Source organism: Megalops cyprinoides, chromosome 16, assembly GCF_013368585.1.
Source record: "Megalops cyprinoides isolate fMegCyp1 chromosome 16, fMegCyp1.pri, whole genome shotgun sequence".
Classification (NCBI taxonomy): domain Eukaryota; kingdom Metazoa; phylum Chordata; class Actinopteri; order Elopiformes; family Megalopidae; genus Megalops; species Megalops cyprinoides.
The window spans coordinates 28,355,379-28,372,275 of record NC_050598.1 but is presented as its reverse complement, the minus strand read 5'-3'; the positions used below and the strand labels follow the sequence as shown (position 1 = coordinate 28,372,275).

The 16,897-nt window shown below is 47.4% G+C and overlaps 2 protein-coding genes across 2 annotated transcripts; both read left to right on the top strand.

Moving 5' to 3' along the window:
- The first annotated feature begins 3,700 nt into the window (after positions 1–3,700).
- Positions 3,701–6,738, top strand: si:ch211-39i2.2 (uncharacterized protein LOC449866 homolog). The gene is made up of 2 exons (XM_036548703.1): positions 3,701–3,978; positions 4,836–6,738. The coding sequence occupies exons 1-2, from the start codon at positions 3,807–3,809 to the stop codon at positions 5,288–5,290; spliced, it is 627 nt and encodes a 208-aa protein (XP_036404596.1). The 5' UTR covers positions 3,701–3,806; the 3' UTR covers positions 5,291–6,738.
- A 558-nt stretch (positions 6,739–7,296) lies between these two features.
- LOC118790903 (dnaJ homolog subfamily C member 18-like) lies at positions 7,297–16,653 on the top strand. Its single transcript, XM_036548032.1, has 8 exons — positions 7,297–7,900; positions 8,958–9,117; positions 11,807–11,952; positions 12,152–12,358; positions 12,459–12,580; positions 12,705–12,814; positions 13,630–13,802; positions 14,416–16,653. Exons 1-8 carry the CDS (start codon positions 7,774–7,776, stop codon positions 14,538–14,540), a joined length of 1,170 nt encoding a protein of 389 aa, XP_036403925.1. The 5' UTR covers positions 7,297–7,773; the 3' UTR covers positions 14,541–16,653.
- Positions 16,654–16,897: the final 244 nt, after the last annotated feature.

Here is a 16,897-nt window from a genome sequence, read left to right as displayed (position 1 = left end):
AACGGCCTACATTCCCTGCATGAGAACCCCGCCGCGACAAACAGCATTTTCTACGAAAATGAGTCCCACTGCACAGCTGTGAAGTATATAAGCACATAATCACATTAGCATGTGTAAAGCATACAATCTCCTGATGGCAGCAGTGATGATAATCAACCTATTAGGCAGTGCGGTAAACAACTGACAGGCGCATTGGGGGGGTCCAAAGTGTGGCTCGGCCGCATGGGGAACACCATGTCACTGGAGGAGCGATGCTCCTCCCGACGTGTCGCCCGGGGCCATGGAAAGGTACGAAAACTGATGCAACTTGAAGCAACAAACAGATAGTCACAGGGTGCTATCGCCCATCTGTTTCCTCTAGCACATGACCGCACCACACGTTCCAAACAGCTTCTTCTCGAGTGGCCTAATCCTGTCACATCAGAGACGCCCAGAGACGTCTCAGAGAGCCTCCACTGTCACACACACACACACACACACACACACACATACACACACTTAGACACCTCGAAAAATTTATGGGGGGAGGACGTGCCTGTGAAGCTATCGTGAATGAGATCACGCCCGCGAGGCGGCCCGCGATTCGTCCAAACAAGTCGGCCTGGTTGCATTGTGACTGCGCAGGAATGCGTGCGGCCCTCAGGTGCAGCTACACTCGTGATCCAGGAGGCTGGCGCAGGACCGAGACAGGAGGATCCGACCGTCACCGCCTCACGCTTGGGGCTGCCTCTGCCCGGCAACAGCGTCTCCAGGACAAAAAAACACCGCCAACACCTTTCTGTGGAGTTATGCTTCCATGTTACACTTCCAAGTACAGTCATTGTCAGTCAACCACACACACCTCATCAATCCCACATACATTTTTTATATATTCCCATACATCCTCCTTTTACCCACCATCAATTTTCCATCAATTTTCCCCATCATCCATCAATCAGTCCCTTATCAATCGTAATTGAAATCAGAATCAATCCCACATACTTCACCGTAAACGCTTTTGAGAACCTTGAAGGGTGCCATATAAATGTAATTCATAATAATTCAGTAGGATTTGCATGGGAATTTTGATACAATGGAATCATTAAGGTTGCATCTGATGTGGTTACAGAGGAACTTCATTTGGCTTGGAATCTGATAAAGGGATCCCATTGAGCTGTGGGCCAAGGTTTTTGACCCCCCCTTGTGGACATCACAAACAAGGAAAAGAAATGGGAAGATGAGAGGGGGGGTTTCCCTGAACACCTAATGCAAAAAGGAAGTGGTAAGTGTGATTTTTATAGTTGTGGACAGGACCGGTTTACCTACTTCTCCTTAACTGTGTAGGGATCGTAAATTCTCCCTAATATTTGTTTGGAACTTCAACTCGGTAGATATGAATTTGCATACAATAAAAGCACGAAGGTTGCATTTGATGCGGTTATAGCAGAACTATGTATTTGGCATGGAATCTGAGGAAGGGATCACATCTGGTCATGGGCTGAGGCCGTTGACCCCCTGTGTGGATACCATATGCCCCTCTCAAAGCCAGAGATATGTGCCCCGCATTAATTCAACCTGGCTCCTCTGTTGTGAGGAGAGAGGCGCAAGATTGCATTTAACCAACATGACAAATTTTTAGTTACGGCAGATTAGGGAGCAGAAAAAGATGTGTACTCTGAACTGCAGATCGAATTAACTACAAAATTGCTTTGAGGCCTGCAAGAAAATCGAATCTACGTGGTTAATTTGGTGACTGTGGCCGCCCAAAATGGTTCAGCTGAGAAATCAGGAGCCGCAGAATTCCGGGAACAGCCTGTGGCAGGAAAAACACCATACCACCGAAATACAATTAAGGCAACCACGAGTCATCTGGCGAGGGGGACCAGAGAGGCCGACAGGAAAAGCCCACGGGCGGGACAGCTAGGTTGAGGTTCCGGGACCTGTGCAGCGCCAGGACAAGCACTGGGGAAAGGGAGAGAGGGGGAAAGGGTCGTCCCCATCTGAATAGCGGGAGGGAAGGGGGCATGGAATGTGGCACGGCCGACAAGTGGGAGGATGGGGGTTGGGGGTCGTTGTGGAACCAGGTGGGCCTGGACCAAGTAACCTGTCCGTGCGGCCGTGCACCGCCGGAGATAGGACAGAGGCAGGAGGAAGAGAAAGGCATGCAAAGAGCCATTGTTATCAGAAGAGTGGAGCAAGAGATCCATGCTTGATGAAGGTGTGTTTTAGCAAATGAGTAGACAGAGGACTCTGAACACTGTGAACAGCTAACGCGGAAAGGATGTGGTAAGTGCGATTTTTAGATTTGTTGATGGGTCTAATTTTCATTAATTGTGGATTGTCTGTAAACTCTCCTCCCAAATCTTCCTATGGAACTTCAACAAAAATTATAGTAATCACTCATAGTTATACTAGCAATCTGTCCTAAATCTCCCATCAATCTCTTGCTTATATCCCTTACACTGCTTATCATCTGTCCATCCCCTCTACCTCCACTACTACCTTCCATGGACTCTTCTCCAGCAGAGAGGAGGCCAGTGTCTGTTGGACTTGGCAGAAGAGTTAATAAGTGCCTGGCCATACTTCCTGAACTGGATAATAAATGGGCAAAAGACCCGGCCTCAGACAAATTAGGGTTCACTAAGCCAACCCCTCCCCCCCTCACGCAATGGGCGAGGTGAGTAGAGCCTGGCTGCCCCTAGGCTGGTTAATTTCCGCGATGGGGACGTGCACAGGGGCATGTCGGAGTTGAATCGCCGCACTGAACGCGCACAAAGGAAACTAGGGCACTGCAAGCAGAAACAGCCGTTGCATCAGTGTTACTGAAAGATCGGTGACACCACAGCCTGCGCCGCAAACCGAAGCCAGTCAGGCGCAACCTACCCCGTCCCGGCCGCGTCCTTCCTCCCAGGTTCTGAGCAAATCGCACGTCTGCCGCCCTTGCAGTGCCGGCTAAAAATAGCCTGGAGTCTGTGGACTTTGCCGTTGTTCGGGAATGGGATGGATGTTCTTCAGGTGAACTCACGAGGGGAAAAGCCCAGGACTCTGATTCACTGTAAGGCTTCGTTGCCCTTGGCTGCTGTCCAGCTTGCATCATAACGTGTTTCGCTGGAAGAAACTGAGAAAAGGGGAGAACGTTTATCAGGAAAGTCACTTCCTTATTTGCTAGGTCATGTGGCCTTACCTGTGATTCAGGTATGTTTCACACTGTCTAGACAGGTGTGGAAATTAACAGGGTCTTGTGACGTGAAAGAGGACCTTTCCATTTACAAGTTACAATTCACTGGAGTAACTCAGGGGAAAGAAAAATGAAAGCAAAATACACTTGGCTAAAAATAATTTACTGTCATGTCTAAGTTTCACATCTCAACCATATTTTAACTGACAATGACTGCCCGGTTTCAGCCATGCTGGAACCTAAAGCTTTTTAAATGATTACCTCTGCGGCTGGTGATGCGATCAGAACCGCAGACTGCAGAAAACAAAACACGCAAATACGGTTTTAAGTGGAGATCGAAAAGGAAGTAAGATGCAATAGCTGCTGGTATTGCTCCGGCGCACGTAGTGTCTGATTAAACTTCACACGAGTATTGCTTAATACCGTACTGCCATGGTAACCTGAGACGCCGCCCTTCGTCCGTCCCACTCGCTTGCAGTCAACCCAGATCAGTAGCTGATGCAACCGCTAGCAGTACTTAAGTACCCCGACGAGCGTCAGAAAAGCACGATTAACCGATCGGTACACTGAGAGAAGTCAACGACAACGACTCATGGGCTCGCTGCAAGAGTATTAACGGAGAGCAAAAAAAAAAAGAAGTTAGGACAGGATGGTATATACACAGGCGCTGGTTTTCGGGAACGGGATGACCGTAGTGTCGGAAGAGGACAGATTAGTGGAGTTTATGAAAAAGTTTGTACACCAGTTTACATCAAGCAGTAGAAAGGACGGCCAGAGTTTAGAGGCAAACTGCGAATACACAGAAGCGATCAAGTCGTCAAGTAAGTAGTCTCTGATATTCCTCATATTTATCTTTTCATTAGTAGGGTTTTTAAGGTTATTAAGCAGGTATACTATAATGTCAATTCGACTATCTTTAAATGAATTTAAATGCCTCTGTAGCTTGTTAAACTTCGTAAGAAAAACTTAGTAAATAAACTTAATTTGTAGTGAGGTATTACTGTTGTTGAAAATTAGGTCCTGTATATCTGGGCTAAACAAAAATGTTTCTCGTTACAATGGAGCCCATTCACAGGGATTTGTTAGGGTTTTATGTAGGCTATTTAATTACGAAGCTGACGCAGCCTACCTCAACGATCACTACATCTTACGTGTAATCCTTGTGGTCACATGTTTAATGTCACCTGACCTTAGTACAGTAAGGATCTTTGTCCGCTTTTTGATTTCGATCATGTGATGGTAGGTAAAAATAGAATACTGTAATCTCGAGTAGGTCAAAAAAATAACCCGGAAAGGCACCTAATTTCCAGTGTCAGTATTTAAATTATGTCAAATTATTGAATTTGAATAATGTCACAATATTAAAAAGAACTCTCTGTCGATGTGATTACATTACTATCATTTATCAGACACTCTTATCCAGAGCAACTGACATAGATTACAGTTTTATCCATTCATACAGCTGAATATTTACTGAAGCAATTCTGGGTTAGGTGCCCAAGGGTATAGCAGCAGTGCCCCAGTAGGGAATCGAACCTGCAACCTGTCAGTTACAAGCCCTGCTCGCTACCACTGCACCACGTTAAGCATTTAGAGGTGTTCTTAATGCTTTTAAAAATGTAGGTCATGAACAGGGTCAGCAGTAATCAAATGTTCCTCTCTTTCCTGTACGTCACAGGTGTGGAGTGGCTGGACCCGGGTTCGAGTATGGAAGACTGTGTGGAGGAGGCGCTTCAGCTGGAGCTGGCTAAGCAGATAGAGCTGTGCCTGTCCGACGCCAAGACGTCCCGCCTGCACTGCCAGGAGCTGCTCCTGCCGCGCCGGCTGACCACCCGCGTGGCCCGGGACGTCATGCTGTCCTCCGCCGACGAGCCCTGCGGCCTCCGGGGGGCACTCATCCACGTGCTGCTGGAGACCAAGGGCGTCCTGCAGCCGCTGGGCTCCATCACGCCGGACCGCTGCGTCACGCCCACCTTCGAACTGTCCATCGTGTTCAAGGCCGACCCCGCCGGCTGGGCCGCTCTCAAGAACTTCTTCGTGGCGGACAAGGCACTGACCCTGCACGCGGGCTACAGGCTGGTCAAGAGGAAGCTGTACTCGTCCGCCAGCCCCATCGTACGCGACTTTGACTGAGAGCGCAACCTGTGCAGAGCCGCAGTGCAGAGATTACGACTTTAGGAAAAAACGAAGGCACATATGCACTTTCAGAGAACATTCAGGGAATGGTATTATCAGTGTGTGTGTGTGTGTGTGTCTGTGCGTGCGTTTGCTCACTGCATTCCAGTAAGTTTCTGATTCCTGATCAGGAATGCTGTTACTCTGCTACAATGGGCATGACTTTTGGAAAAAAAAGACTACATACTTCACAGAAGGAGACCCTGCGTCATATTTCAGTGTTGCTCCAATGCAGTGTGTATCACCCGCTGAAAACAGAGCCTGCCTGTACTGTAGCTGTGAACTTTGGAGGAGTGGTGCCTTGTCGAGAGGAGGCGTTTGCCAGATGTGAGCACTTTTATATGGCTCTAGGTTTTTTTTAATCATTATTTAAACTTGTGTGACCTGCAGGCACGATCACCTGATCCTGATCCAGGATATTCCCCGACTCTGTCAGCAGTGATTCAGTGTGAGCTGACTCACTGTCTCGCATACATTCAGCAGCTGGTGATTGCGCAACGCTTGAGCGTGCGCCGCACTGCTGCTAGTTGCTATGAAGAGCGACAGTAGTCAGAAGCTGCTCTGTGTGGGTGTGTGTGTGTGTGTGTGTGTGAGTGCATCTGTGATTTCAGTGGTGTAAGAGTTCCTCTTGCATTGATGTGTGCTGGGAGTGGTGCTGATGCCCAGCTCGGGCTGGGAAAATACAGTGCTGCTTCCACCAATGAACTACAGCAGGGAACACCAAACATTTTGGTGAGGAAGGGTCAATGTCCAGAGTTTGAATGTAATGTGAGAAGCTTTTAGACATAACAAAGCAGTAATGTCAATAGCCACCCACTTTTTCTGTACTGTCCATACATCGAAGGAACTACTGCATCTCACTCAACAGTTCCTTTCTTCAGATAAAGTTAACTCTGTGTTTCTTTCATTTATTGCTGAAAATGCAAGGCATGCCAGCTTCTTACACAGCCTGAACAAGACCACAGTGTCAACTTAAGTCTGCAATATGAATTTGAGGTTATTCAGATTCAGATGTAAGGGGCATTTTGTCATCTGTAACTGCAGGGTGTGGTTGGTACAATATTCAAATAGCCATATTTGCTAATGTAATGCTAACACTAAATGTTTTAAAAGTGTGTTTGAGGGGTGTGGTGATTGATAGTCATTGATGCATAGTGAGCAGGACACAAGTGTCCCCAGGGTCTGAAAGTTGGTCCCTGGGTCAAAGTGTAACAACCTCCTCAGCTTCATCAGTTCAAATGGTGTGTGTGAATGTAGGGGAAGTGTGATTGGAACTTGTGTGAAACCGTGGAAACCTCAACTCTTGAGAGACGGAAAGGAAAGCAAGCTGGCCTTGCCCATTACAGACTTTCCTGATGTTTGTTGTGCCTGTATGTGTGTGCGCAATTGTGGCTCAGTATTCTGGAAAACTGAAAGCAAGTGTGAAATAAATTATTTTTAATGCATTTAAATTTGTCCATGTTTTCATTTTATAACAAATAATACAGTTTAAACAGAGTCACCATTTCAGTTGTGATCAATTCAGTTTTGGCACACAAAGCTTTGCTGGCAATTTCAGACCAAGTGACCACAAATCATACTGTGTATAGTGGAGAAAGACCTAACGTAACCATCTTAGCAATAAAACGTAATCTCCCTATATTTTAACAAATGCACACGTCCAAAAGCTGGTTAAGTTTATAGGTTCTAGACTGCAAGATTATAAAAATAATATTTTCTATAACCATTTACAAAAACTGAATTCCAGCCAACAAAGTAACAATGCCACCTAGTAATCTGACGGACTTTCATAATAATGTTATAACAAACGACATGCAATTTATACTGCATTTCTGAGACCAACTCATAGTCTACTCACAGCGTCCATCCGGCCATGTAGGGACACAAACAGTGAATCGCCATTGGACAAAATTGATGCTCGTTGGAAAGCAATTGCAATCCTTTTCCGTTTCCTGTTAGCTATACAGTAGAAGTGAATATGTAAGATGTTGCTATTTTCGGAACCGACAGATATAGCAAGCTAGCTGTCCTGGATTTCTCTTGTTGTCCTTCTATGTTTTCGCTGCTTTTTAGACCGAGCATTCAAATAAGTGTTGTCATTATGCGAGAGTTAAATAAACGCAGTCAGCCAGCTACTTAGGTAGCCTGCAAGCTAGCTAGCTAGCAAATGTCCACCGTTTGAGTAATAACGGCAATAAAAATGACAGCGCCGAATCAGCTAGCAAGCTAACACTAGCCGGCTAGCTAATGTGAGATAGTCAGCTGCTAAGAGTGGGTGTATACAATAGCTAGGTAGCATTACCGGTAAATTACTCCTCTAGCACGCTTCCGTGTCCGTTATTGTAGCTAGCTAGCCTACCTGTCTGTTTCCCTGACAGCTGGGCTATATTGGCAAGATCAACTGGCCGTACAACTGGGTTCAAAGAAAAAAAAAATGCAAAATGGACAGAGAAGAATCTGACAGATTAATTGAAAAGGCAAAACTGTGCTTGCGATCCGGACGGAGAGATGCAGCGCTTCAGTTACTTTACGAAGCGCAGAAAGTGTACCCCAGCACACGAGCAAGAGGTAATCACAAAAAACACGATCTGAAGAGATGTTTAGCTAAATGGAAACTGCAACCTCAAGATTTTTGGTTTCCTTTACCTAATAATGCATGCCCATGGCAAAGAGTGCTGCAGAACAACAGCGATCCTTAGCTCCACAAAAGTTCATGCATATGAACGTAGGTTTTGATTTAACGTCCCTCCTTTTCGTGATAAAGGTACCTAGCCAGTAAGCTAACGACACAAATAGCTAGGTAAACAACTAAAGAGATCAATTTCTGATGTCGGTAGCTGGCTACGCATGCTTACCCTTCAACTTGTTTTTTTTCCCCAGAAGCAGTCACACTGTCGATGTTTGACTCGAGTCACGTCAAGTAGATTATAAACATCACATGTATTTGCTTTTATTTTCATTTACCAGGTATTTGAAGTTTGGGATTGTAACGTCAATCAAGGAGGCATCAGCACTCCGCTCACGATTGGCAGTTGCAAACAAGCGGTATTTAGTGAAAATTAAATGATTTGGCTTGCTAATTACCCAAGTAAATCAAGAAAGTGTGTGCGAGGAACCCTGTGGACGCAGAATCAAATCCGTCTCTTGAACTAAGAGACTTCTGAAGTAATATTTGCGAATGGTAGCTATACATTGCTAAAATCAGGTAGGCCTACAGCATGCCGGAGCAGCTCGTGTAGGCATCCATCGCAGGCTGGGGACTCACTGTTAGCTGTAACTTCTCTGTACTAAGAATAGTTGCGCTAATTAGTCAGAATGACATGAAGCACGCACTGTTTTGCGTCAATGAGGAAAGTGCGCTGAAGGACTGCAGACTGCACGTGACGCCGAAAAAAAAAATACATTCTGCACTGCATAAAGCAGGTGTTTGGTGGGGGGAGGGGGTTTATTTTTATTTTAACACATCCGAGTGGGAGTTCAATTTGATGAGGCAGGTGCCAATTTTTGCATGTCTCAAATGCGACAGTGTCACAGCCCATGAGAACAGTCGCACGGTCCGCTGCCGCGCGGTTGTGACGTTGTTGTTCTTACGCTGACGTCACTGTCTGCCTGCTCGTCCCCTCAGTTCTGATCGACGCCGTTCTGAGGAATGGGAGCGCCACGGGTGAGAGGACTCGCAGCCAGGACGTGGGCGGCAGGCGCCCCAGCGAGGATCAGGAGGAGACCGCCAGGGCAAACGAGGAAGGGAAGGGCTACAGCGAGGAGCAGCGGCAGGCGGTGCTCAGGTAAGAACTCCACACAGCACACACACAGAGCACACCTATACAACTACGCGTACCTTGCTCTTACCCAGGAGCTGAAGGAACCGAAGGTTGCATGCGACCTCAGTTCCAGGAGCAGTTATGCACAGTCAACACACCATGCAACTGGGTCTCGACCCTGACAGCCAATGGGAGCGGAGCAAATCTGACAAATTACTGCATGGTGCACTACAGTGTCACCTGTAGAATGTCGTGCATACCCAGATTTGGCGCCAGTAGAAAATACAGAGGGGTGCAATTGTAATCCACGGGGGTGCACAGAGAGTCATAAATACTGTGTAGACGTCGGAATATAAGGACACAACTGGCGGTGCACTGAGGTCCGTCTGGGGGTGCAGTGCACCTCTACGCACCTCCGTAGCGCTGGGCCTGTACATACCGCTCACCATTTTGTCTGCTGATGCACGTCTCCCAAGTGACTGTGTAGCGCAGCTGTATTGACCGCTGTTCACAGAAACGAGATTACACGCGTCATCATTTGTTCTGTTTCACTAAAGTCAACACATCACGAGACTGAGTCAACAGTCTGGCACATTAGTCCAGAGGGAAGCCGCAGCGGGGAAAACAAGATGCATGACCTCCACAGGAGTTGTTTTGCTACATTCTGCTCAAACAGCTTGCAAAGAGGACACCCAGACACCCATATTTTCGGCTGCAGGAACGGCAGCAGCATTAACAACAGAAGGACACCTGCCGGACATTCTGGAATTTCTGTTCCAACAGGTGTGTCTGCGATGGAGCACGATACTCTAAAATAACCGGGGACTTCAGTAGCCTCATACCAAGTGCCTTGGTGATTCATAAGGCACTCACAGAGTGCTCTAATTGCAACAGAGTGAACACAGTCAGCAGAGGGCTACAAAGAAACTCAGCACAGGGAATTTTGTACAATACCAAGGCATTCCCATTGTGTGTAATACAGAGGAGGCTTCTGATAAAGGAACTACCAGCTTCATATGATAAAAAAAAACTGGTAAAAGTCAGATATTCAACATGGGGGCACCCTCAGCCCCGGTTGTTGCCGGCGAAGTGACTGGCCCCAAGGGAAGGCTACTCTGCTTAATTGATGTGGAGGTCCATCCCACTCGGGGTGAAGGGCAGTGGGGCCCCAAGGCCTGGTTTCAGCCTGCCCACGTTTTTGTCCATTCCTCACACATGCTGCTAGGGTTAGCAAGCTGGAGCTGGAGTGACAGCTTCCCACTGCCCACAAATCTGCATCCTCACAGTGGGATTGGTCCTCCAATGATGTCTCAGCTCCTTGGAAAAAACAGCTCGAATTAACTACTCCTGATTAGCAGCGTTAGCCTTCTGCGTGGTTTGGGTCTGCAGCCTCACAGATCTGTCCGTAGAGTCTGGGACCATTGGTTTAGAATAGGATGATTAGGGGAATTCTCTGTGGTTCCTCCGTGGTGCCTCTTGGTGCATTTCCCTCCAGGGGCCTCTGGTGGAGGATCTCTGTGCTCATGCAGGGTCTGGTCTTATGTGACTGAGCCAGCCCCACAGTCACCCATTGCAGCACCTCTTTTTTTCTCAGGAGCAGACATGCTAGGTTGGTGTTGTTTTAAAACTTGCCACAGCTCAGCGCAGCACTCTCCCACCACACACACAGAGCTTGCAGCTATAACCAGTGAGAATCTGCGGGGATGATGCTGTGTACTTGTAGGTCACGCTGGAAGGCCAGCTTCTGGTGCAGCAGCCAGTGGAGGGTGAAGAGGACTGGGGACGACCACAGTGTGAAGTTCACCCTCGCAGAAACGGAGCTTGCTATCAGCTTGATAAATGTGTCACAGCACTGAAAGCAGTTCTCGGGCAGCGCACTGCGTTGAAGCTGGTGCAGAGCCTTATGTTAGCATCCTCCCTCAGGGACGAAGAGGCTGTGGTCAGCTGAGTTCTGACACTACAGTCAAAACACACTTAGACAAGCAGTTCTGTCAAGGAGTATCATACACATGTTTAAATACAAAACATTGCAGGCATATTCGAATTATGTGGGGCAGCGCTTGGGCTGTGGGTTTGCACAGTTCTGATGTCTCCAACAGGCTTAAAGTGGTGCCTAGCAACCAAGATACTGAGCTTGGTGCATGACTCAACTGTGGGACCAGTTTTCAGTAATGCACTGTGTGGCGGCTGGGTGATGGAGACGCCACCACACAGACATGAAACAGGCTGTCTTTGACTGCCTTAAATTGGCACGGAGCAACTAAGATACGCGGGCAATGCCACACTCACATTTTAATATGTAAGTCAGTTGACTAGAATGGAGATGCTCTCTAATACAGTCAGAAACACGGGTTTTGAAAACCTACAGCACATTGCAACTACTGTGACAACACGACTGGAACCAGCAAATACTAGCAGTAGGCTTCTTTTTTTAGCCAAGCTGTTTGCGTTGTTTAGGATGTAGAATTTGAATAAAACAGCATCAAAAAGTTGTAGGTAAATGGTAAAAGTTGTCTGTCAGTGGCTTTACTTGTAGCTGTGTAACTGTTAATGCATCCTGATTAGCTGTTTAAGTGTATCATATCAATGGCATCAATATCTGATGTAATATGTGGAAAAATTGTCTGGATAAATTGTAGAGTGGAAGCATGAGGGGTTCTGAGTGGCGTTCTGAGATGGCTGTTTGGACTGTCCTTGTCCTTGTGTGTCACAGGATAAAGAGATGCAAAGACTTTTACGAGATTCTGGGCGTGGGCAAAGACGCCAGCGAGGAAGACCTGAAGAAGGCCTACAGGAAGCTGGCGCTGCGGTTCCACCCTGACAAAAACTGTGCTCCGGGTGCCACCGACGCCTTCAAAGGTAACCCCCCCATGTCAGGGGTTTAAGGAGGATCAGGAAGACACACAGAGACCTCACAATGATATCCTGCCCGATCTCCTCACCTCTGTTGAGCTGTTAGCTTTAGCAGTGTGGCACAAGGATTAATGCATTGATATATCCCCTGCTCTCCACCGGAGATGGTGGTGACACTGCAATGTCTTATCTCCTCCCCCCATAGCGATTGGCAACGCGTATGCCATCCTCAGCAACGGCGAGAAGCGGCGACTGTACGACCAGCATGGGCCGGAGATGCCCACGGAAAGCCCCTCCCAGCCTGCTGGCCCCGCCCACCCTGGCCACCGGCGCACCTTCCGCCGAGACTTCGAGGCAGATATTTCCCCCGAAGAGCTCTTTCACATCTTTTTCGGGGGGAGGTTCCCTACAGGTGTGTTGGTTCTGTGTGTGTGTGTTGGAGAGAGAGGTGGGAGGATTTGTGCTATAGTATTTTAAAAAATCCGTGTTAATAATGGCTTGTTTTCCCATAGGCAACATCCACGTTTATAGCAACAGAGGAGCCTCATACTCCCAGTACTACTCCCAGCCCCGCCCACGCCGCCCTAACGAGACAAGACGCGAGGAGGAAGTGGAGAACAACAACCGCAGCCAGGTGACAAAACCACAGCGAGGCCACCCCGAATGGCACACACCCAGGGAGGTGTTATAATTGGTCCTTCAGCTGTCTATCTGTTGAGTTGCGTGGGGGACTCGTGCCGGTGTCTTTTTTTTCCCAGAACACCTTGACAGCCTTCCTGCAGCTGCTACCTGTGCTGGTGCTCATCCTCATCTCCGTGGTAACCCAGCTGATGCACACCAACCCCCCCTATAGCCTCTTCTACAAACCGTAAGTCGACCGTGTGGACCGTAACGTAGGGCGTGAGCTGACCAGCAGTGACTGTGTAATCTCAGACTCAATGAATAGCAGCTGATGTATGCACACTCCCACTTTCAACATGTGGGAAAAGCCAACTTGTGGCAGAGGAGAGTGACTTGTTAAGTTTTGTTCTGTCAAAGCCACCATAAGGCACAAAAAATGGACGTCCTGTGTTTTCTGTGACGCAGCCTGTCACACACTGACTTTCAGCAGAAACTCATCGTGTGACATAATATCTGAGGTTCCGCTTTTCGGTCCTGTTGACCCTCTCCAGTTCTCTGTGTCCCGGCCCCACCCTTGTCTCAGAACTTTCCCCCCTACTGACCCACAAAATGCACACTCGGCAAAACTTAAGGACGGGTGACTGCTAAGAAAACGTCAATACAGCTGTTCCTTAAACTGAGGAGGTACCTCACATGGTTTAATGTGTGACCAAAGCAGAAAAAAATGAAGAGGTTGCTGAAAAGTCCTGCATGTGCTGACCATCTCATGTTGCCAACTCAAGTTTTGCTGGCGCCGTATTTCAAGAATGGTGCTTTTGATTCAGTGTCTGTGCAGATAATTGCCTAACCCTATTGGGTACATTTCTTGTAAGCTGCTCTGGATAAAGGCATCTGCCAAATGAATAAATGTGCAGGAAATGATTGCAGCAATTGCTGGAGGGCCTTCCATGCCCCACACTCGGGTGTTCTTGTAGACTGTCCGTCCATTTGTGCTGTGGTTGTGCGCGGGGGCTGTCCCTCCGTCTGTCCGTTCTCCATGTGACCAGTGTGCCCCAACCACAGGTCGCTGGGCCTGGTGGTTTCCCGGGAGACGCAGCACCTCGGAGTGCCCTATTACGTGGACAAGGGCTTCCAGAGGGAGTACAGAGGAGTGGCCCTGCGGGAGCTGGAGAAGTCGGTGGAGAGCGACTACATCGACCACCTACAGAGCAGCTGCTGGAAGGAGAAGCAGCAGAGTACGTCTCTCTGCGTCTGTCTGTCTGTCTCCTCTCTGTCTGTCCGTCTCCTTCAGTGCTCCTCTCACCTAGGTGCACAGTAAAATGACCGATCTCTGCCTCACAGAATGGGGGTGGATTCTGTCACCAAGTTCACGTCTCCGATCAGTTTTAATCCTCTTTCATAGTTGTTGGGGGTTAAGGTTATGGGTTGGGCACGCCGATCCTGGGTCAGGCAGGAATCTTGTTGTACCTGTTGGGGGTAAGCTTACGGGTTGGGCATACTGATCCTGGATCAGGCAGACATCTTATTGTAGTTGTTGGGGGTAAGGGTATGGGTTGGGCACACTGATCCTGGTTCAGGCAGGCATCCAAACAGATGGAACCAGAGTCAGTCAGAGGGGGAGAGATGTACTGTAACAAGAAAAACAACTTTGAGTGAAACAGATCCCTCCGGATGAGTAGAAAAGGAAAGCCTCGCTTACACAAGGCCTGAAGCGCTGGTCTAAAAAGCAGACTCTAATGACAGTAACGTCACTGTTTAAAGTGCGGAGTGGTATATTTGTCCGTGTGCTGGTTCATGTACGACTGAATTTGGAGTGATGCGCCCTCTGTCTCCTGTCCCCCGTCTCAGAGTCAGACCTCGCCCACCTGGGTCAGCTGTACCGGGACGACAGACTGAAGCAGAAGGCGGAGTCCCTGAAGCTGGAGAGCTGTGAGAAGCTGAACCGCATACTAGGGAGACAGAGGGGTAACTGAGGGGGGGGGGGGGCCTGTCACTAACGCACATGAGACAGTTTTTTTCCCCTTCTACCTGCTGTGATCCTCATCCTCCCCCACACATTTACTTAATTTACATTTACATTTACTTAAGTCCCGCTTTGTGATTTCTAAGGTGTGAAATCGCAAATTCTGAGGAAGCGATGCTTACTTTTTACTACCTTAAACGGCTTCGTGGTAATTGCAGCTTGAATTCGGAGGAAAATGTGTAAGTGACGAAAAAAGAAACACTTCCTTAAATTTGTCGTTCAGAGTTGCGTCCAAACCGCAGAGCGGGTGGCTAGAATGCTGCTTCTCAGTCTCCTTGATTGCACAAGGCAGCGGTTGCTGCGCTGTTTGAACCTCCACGCTTCCCGTCTGTCTTCTCAGAGGACACGGAGAAAGGTGAGCACTTCGGGATGCTTATTGGCTGAAGAGCCGAAGAGGGTGAATCGTACCTTACGCTAGGTGACGCTGACTGGAATAAGGACGTTTTCGTTTCCTTACATTAAGGAAAAGGGATAGTCTGCTAGTTCATAGCTCTTTTTCTCCTGTTACCTTAATCAAGTTACCTGTCAGCATGTTTTCAAAAGGTCTGTTGAATGAAAATGTGACAGATTTTCTGTGTGTGTGTTATGAATTAGATTTGGGAAGTGGCCACATTTTGGCTGTCAGGGCTCAGCAGCTTTCAGGTCTGGTTCTTACCATTTTACCAGAGGGATCTGGATTCAGAGCCCAGTGTCTCTGACAACTAACTAACAGCAAAGTGAAGTAACATGTAATCAAAGGTAGGGATTAGGTATAACTGCAAAGCTGTATGTCCTTAGATTTGGGTCATACATTCATACATTTAAGCAAGTGTTACTTTTTTCATTTCTAGCATATGTTTAGATAACTTGAGCATTTATAAAATTAAAGTTGTTCTGGTAGTGTCACAACAGACACCGTTCAGGGGTGTTGCAGCAGTGGGTAGCAATATGGAGCAGTGATAGGGAGCAGGGCTGAAATTACTGTAAATATCCAGCTGTATAAATGGATAAGGTAAAAGCTGTAAGCCATGTAAGTTGCTTACAGGATAACATTTGTCAAACAAACATAAAGTAATGTAATGCAATGGAGTGGTTGTACCTTCTATGGTACATCTCCTTATTAGTATTTTAGTGCCCCATCTAGTGGTGACCTGCGGGTACTGCGATTACCCTGGGCAGACGTTCAGCCTGAAACGGTAATGCTTGCTTTCATGTTTTTCAGTGACGAGGACATCCTGCTTTGCACTTAGATTTAATCCAGGCCTGACTCTCACTCCAGTAAGATGCTAATTTCATGGCTCTGGCTGAAGTCACTGATCACTACGGTAGAGGTTAATGTCTTGGATAGTGGCGGTTTCTCCCTGGCTATTTGTGGAGGCAGGAGAATGGTTTCAGCTTCACAGCCACTAACCAAGCCCCTTTACCCTAGAGCTCTGTTTCTGAAGTACTGTACGTATAAACCTGAGATTGAGCTCCTAACCATGGCCGACAGTACTTTTTTTTTTTTTGTATGTTCGAAATGCTTCACCTAGTGTCTTTGCTGTATGCAGAAGAGAGTGCCAAAAGTTTTTGTTGGTATGTATACTTTAAACTTAATTTGCTCATTGCACTTTGTTAGATTATGAAGTTATGTTTCATGATGATTGAGCTAGTTTTTTTCCCTTGTAACCCCCACCACACACACTTAGACTCACTGCATGCTGCTCTGTGGAAGGGCCCAATGCCCTCTCCTTCCTTCTACATTTGGATGTTCCTATACTCTAGTCTATAGCAACAGTGCAGTGCATTTATATACAGGAGGACATCGGTACGGCGGCACACCGCCTTGTGTCCGTTTACAACGGACCATTAACGACTTGTAGAACGCCGTCAGCATTGGTTTTAGTTTTTATCGTTAAATTATTTTCCTCCCTTTAGTCGGGATCGGGTACGATTCTGTTCTGTCCGTTCCTCGTCAGTGGGAGGTCTGTGGGACTCGCCTGCATTTGCACTGCATCTGGTGAGAAAGTGATCTTTCTCTCTGGGGCCTCTCATGGAACTTACTGATGTAACATGACTTAGAGATGATTTAATAAAACATATCGCAACAGACATTTGTGTCCTGTTTGTGTGTGTATACTGGTGGATGGGTTTGGCTTCCTTCTCTTGTCAGGAGGGATCTGGCAGTATCACTGTTTGTAGGTTCTTCAGTCCTTATTCACTAGAAAACAAGTACCTTCAGCTAATAGTGCGTTTCTATATGAGGTCTACACCGTTCTCTTCTGCCAGTGTATGTTCACACTAGAGGGCAGGGGTTAATGTTTTTGGCCAGACCCAATTTAACAAATT